The 4,950-nt window shown below is 39.0% G+C and overlaps 1 protein-coding gene across 1 annotated transcript; it reads right to left on the bottom strand.

Moving 5' to 3' along the window:
- Window positions 1-1,383: 1,383 nt before the first annotated feature.
- LOC124269654 lies at window positions 1,384-4,362 on the bottom strand. The gene is made up of 5 exons (XM_046704691.1): window positions 4,284-4,362; window positions 3,091-3,257; window positions 2,725-2,779; window positions 2,434-2,526; window positions 1,384-2,108 (listed from the first exon to the last, which is right to left on the bottom strand). The coding sequence occupies exons 2-5, from the start codon at window positions 3,247-3,249 to the stop codon at window positions 2,014-2,016; spliced, it is 402 nt and encodes a 133-aa protein (XP_046560647.1). The 5' UTR covers window positions 3,250-3,257; window positions 4,284-4,362; the 3' UTR covers window positions 1,384-2,013.
- Window positions 4,363-4,950: the final 588 nt, after the last annotated feature.

The following is a 4,950-nucleotide window of genomic DNA, read 5'->3' as shown; positions in this document are numbered from 1 at the left end:
ATGTTTCATCATATGTTATCTGGACAGTTAGTATTGGTGACAAAGACCAGTTGCAGTTTGATTCTAAAATGTATGGGAAATTCAGTGATGCATTTTTCGAAGCTGAATATGAAATATACGTTACGTAATAGGCGTCTCAATACCGGCCTTTGCAAAACGTGATTTTGTAAACACTATCCAATATGGCGGAAAGCGCTCTACGGCGTTCGTGTAAGTGTATTTTCGAAAACATCCCAACCGATTCTAGATTCATCGGCAACGTTTCAGAATTATCATTAGCGATATATCAGTGTTCATTAATATGTTATTTTTTATATTCAATACTCCCAGTAATTATCCGATTTTCACATTTCAAAACATACAGCAAATAACGCTGTGAATCGCGATTTCGTACTGTGTCAAAAATGTCGACATTTTCGATGAAGCCTATTTTGAAAGGTCATTTTCAGCACTTGAGCTTCGTCTAAAATACTAGTGGATGGTATCAAGAAACAGGAGATTTCCGCAGAATTCGAAACTGTGAAGTGTATTTGTGTGCGTGGGATATTTTTGATTTTTATTGGACTTCAATTGAGGGTTGAAGGGGAAGGACATACATGTCCCCTGTGGCACCCAGGGGTTTAAGGCATTTTTAATTAAATAATAAATAGTAACAATTAAATACCCGATCTATTTAACAAGGAATGTTCATGATTAGACAAGTTGCAATTTCAAACATGTTTCATAACAAAAAATGAGGTATCAATTGGCGTGGCTTTCTAAGCATAAGTCTATGATGCGACCTGCAGTTACTGCCTTCGCTTTTGTAGAGTTACAGTGACGTCGGAGTGAGCTGTTATGTGTGTTGTCAACGCAGGAGCGGTGAATGGCTTATTGCACACTGGGTTCGCTTGTCAAGCGGAAACAGTTTTGATTCCCCTAGACTATCAAATGTGTGTACTGTCCGTTTCTGGTTTCCAAAGCCGTTGTATTACTTGATTATTATAACATTCGTTTCAATTATCACCCCACCCATGTCCGCTTATGTACCAACACACCCAACCCAGAACGACATAACATTAGGATTAGAGAGGTATAATGAGAGAAGACTCTCGATTCTGTTAGTGGCAGAGCAGAGATGGATATAAATGTATCTATGTAAGAATAACCCCCACTCCATCCCACCCACCACCCAACCCATACTTCTTCCCTTTCCTCGCATCCACTCCACAGGAACTATCATAGGTAAACGTTTTTTGTGTGGATTATACCACGGATATTATTTTTTGAAGAATATGTCTCTAAGAGTAATCATATGAGCACTGTTTCCAGGGAAACAGTCATCGTTTTCATTCTGAAAATGTGTAAAACATTCACGACACAATTGTAAAACGAAACATCAAACACAGTTTGGAGTGCATAGCTTTTATTGTGGAAATCGCTATGCCATGGGGATTTTCAAGGTGTTTTGGCTATTCATATCCATATTGGTATTTGCATGTGATAGGCACAAAGCTGATCATAACAAGTCATACGGTGCTTAACATTACATTCAACGTAGCTTTAACATCTATAAACATCTTTTTAAAAATGTGAACCCGTATTTCTTTGGTTTTATACATCACAGATGTGCATCAATGAGAATATTCAGCCATGTAAAATCCGTTCCCTTCATAACGTAAAACGACCTATTAAATCGCCAACAAGGTGAAGTAGTTCAGATCCTGTATAGTCCAAAGTAATACCAATCCTTCGTAGCCAGACTGAGTTACTCTTGATATGTCAACACGAAGCTTGATCCCCAGCATTGAGCTCTAGTATTCCACCGGATGTCACTTTTGGTAGCACCAGACCTCCGCCCTTCAACGTTGTACCTATTCCCACTGACTATGTCCTGAAAAGCGATGTTTTCCTCCTGTTTCTCTGCATTGTATCTGGTTATGCGGTGCAGGAAATCAGACTCGTCATCAGCGTGAAATGTAACATGGCTATATACCATATACACCGGCAGCAGGAACACTGATGCTGCCATGATCATTCTGCATCCCGTTGTACCAGGACTTGTCTTTCCGGCGCAACCATAGTTTTGGCAGCCCACCCTCTTGCAGGAGTAACTCTGAGGTGGTCTTCTGAAGAATGAACCAAGCATAGAAGTAAGTTAATATCTTCTATGCTTTTTGGAGCCATACACTTACGAAAAACCTGAAACGGATGCAAATCCAACATTGATATAAATATGTGTGTGTGTGTGTTAGCGTGTCATATTTTTGGAACACACAAGTTGCTGAAATTTGTGTCTGAAATCAATGCCCACTCTTCTAATGTATGATGGAAGCAACTCGAAGGTTATAACAGGAATGTATTACGATATCACCATGGTTTTATAATGTGGATAATATGTACATGTGATCTAATTCTCATGTAGTTCATGGGGGTAAAACGACAAGTCCATACCTTTCATAAGTCCAGTGTTGTTAAGCCCCGTGTAGAAGGCTATAGGTTTTAGCAGGTTGGCCATCTGCGAGGATGTGTTCATTGCTCCCACATCTGTAACACATTAACACTGTAACCCAAAGGTAAATTCGAGCGAATACATAGGATACGTAACCAACAGGTGCAATATATATGACCAAAATTATCCTGCAATACATACCTTTTATTCCTGTCATTGTGCACATAGGAATACACATTGATCCTTCGGTTAATGTATTAAAACACATATCAGAGGTTCAAACATCAACTCACCGTTAGTTTTATCCTCGGGCTTCCCATGAACGGTTGCCAGCAGTTCCGTGTAAATCTACAATAACACATATATCAATGTGTTTGGTTAGGATGTATATTCCGAGCCATATTCTTTATTTCAGTTTTACGCAGAAACAATTCTTCACTAATTTCATAATGCCCATTTGAGAACAACTACACTAATTTAAACAGCATTACATTTTAAAGAATAAATGATATACTGTAAAACAACTTAAATAGAATATTATTTTTAGTCATCATTCCCTCTTTATTGATTATTGACATCATTTCCAATACACAAAATCTGGTACATATATATAAATACAATATTAAGAATGAAAGACGATCTCCATATTTGTACCTGACCTGGTCAATTGTTTTCTTAAAATTCTGAGATGAGACAGAACCTTCATTTACTTGTTGTTCATTATTTAGTCTTGTTACCAGTAGGCAAGCAACAACAATTCCGACAGTTACGTTCAAAATCAATGTGGACACAAGGACAGCTTTCACCCACGTGTTCATAATGCAGCCTGAAATAAAGAAATAGAACCGATAAGACATCGTCCAAATTACATTTGTAGCTGGTGATTAGTTGAGTGTGAGAGTCAGTTTACGCCGCTTTTACTCCAATACTCCAGCAGCAAAATCATTGCGGGGAATCCGAAATGGCGGCTACATACTTTGGGGAATCGACATGATGTGACCAGAGAAAGCTCTTAAACCACGAGGTTAACCCTACCGTCCTGGGGTGACTTATCCCACACTTCAACCCGGTGAAATACAGGTGCGAGAAAGATGTTAAAGTACAAACTATGACAACCTGTGTCCCCGCAATACCACCCCTCCCTCCTTCGGATGCCCCTCCCACAAGAACAATATTTAAACAAGTCTTTTCATATTTCCAGGCCGTTCACATATGCACTACTTGCAAGTGCACTCAACAAGAACACATACTGTACAAGCACTGTTCGGGCCAAGTGGAAACGCATAACAAACTCAGCTTGCAACTGGACAGGTTATATTTGAGTTATTTTTAGTTTTGTTGCGCGATATCTTATACAGTGCATGCGTTGCTTGTAGTATCGCCAGTGCGGGAACGTTGAGTCGTCAAATACATGTATACACATGGGGCCGTGCTATCAGTTGAAATCTGCTTCCATGTTTATGTTTATGTAGAGGAAACCGGTCGTGGCAATTGCCATGTGTGAAATCGAGATGTTTCTCTTTAAGATTGCGATCGTCAAGAATGGACATGTGACATGATGAAATGGAATGTTTATAAGACAGAAAATTCTAAATTTATAAAATCCGAATTCCTTATAACTGTACATAAGAAGAAAGACTCCTATAACTGAAGAGATCGCTATGGTGTGTCCTTGTTGGACAACTGTGTAAAGTATATACTACTGGTACGAAAGGTATCTAAATATGGCATAACAGTATCGTAGTGTCAGGTCGTCATGATTGAATGATATTGTTTCCTGGTTAACTTACTCATTTACACAAACACGGCTTTCTGATGAATTGTATGGACAGAGAAAATAGATAAAGCTTACACAGTCGAGCGTTTCCATAATCCCTCAAATCCCTCGAGAGTTGGCAAAACACAGGCCACCCCCTGACAATGTTCAGTGTATGAATGAATACCTTACCTCTTCACTGATTGCCCTCGTGTGAGCAGTCAGTCATCACTCCCGTATACCGGAACAAATGTGCACGGGTATTGCCTTATACGGATGTAACTGATATTGTAGCCAATCGCGTTATCCGTTATATCGCAGGCGAGCCAGTTCTTGCATGCTGATTCAATGACTCCGAGTTAACACACTTATATGAAATCGATATAACTCGCAAACAAATGCGTGGAAAGCAAAACAGGACTGAGAACACAATTGAGTGGATAGTGTTTCCCTCTCTTTCATTCACCTGTGAAGTTATATCCGGTATTGAACGAGGAGGAGCAATATGTGATTGTTGTTTGACAAGCAGGGCATCAATGTTTGAGCATTGTTAAGGTGATTACACTCACGTAGTCTATTTTTATGACACAAGCCTTATACTTCTGAATAAAAATATTATCAACACATCATCGTGAAACTGAACCAATTTCACACGTTTTTATTACTTTAATGTACGACATATGCATAGTCAGCGAGACCATGGAATTGTTTGTATTACAATGTATTGTAAGCTGTTGCATATATTACATGTATTGTATGTATT

This window comes from Haliotis rubra, unplaced genomic scaffold (genome assembly GCF_003918875.1).
Source record: "Haliotis rubra isolate DU_JTF1 unplaced genomic scaffold, ASM391887v1 Scf146, whole genome shotgun sequence".
Lineage (NCBI taxonomy): Eukaryota > Metazoa > Mollusca > Gastropoda > Lepetellida > Haliotidae > Haliotis > Haliotis rubra.
The sequence above is the reverse complement of the archived record's forward strand: the minus strand, read 5'-3'. Positions and strand labels throughout refer to the sequence as shown.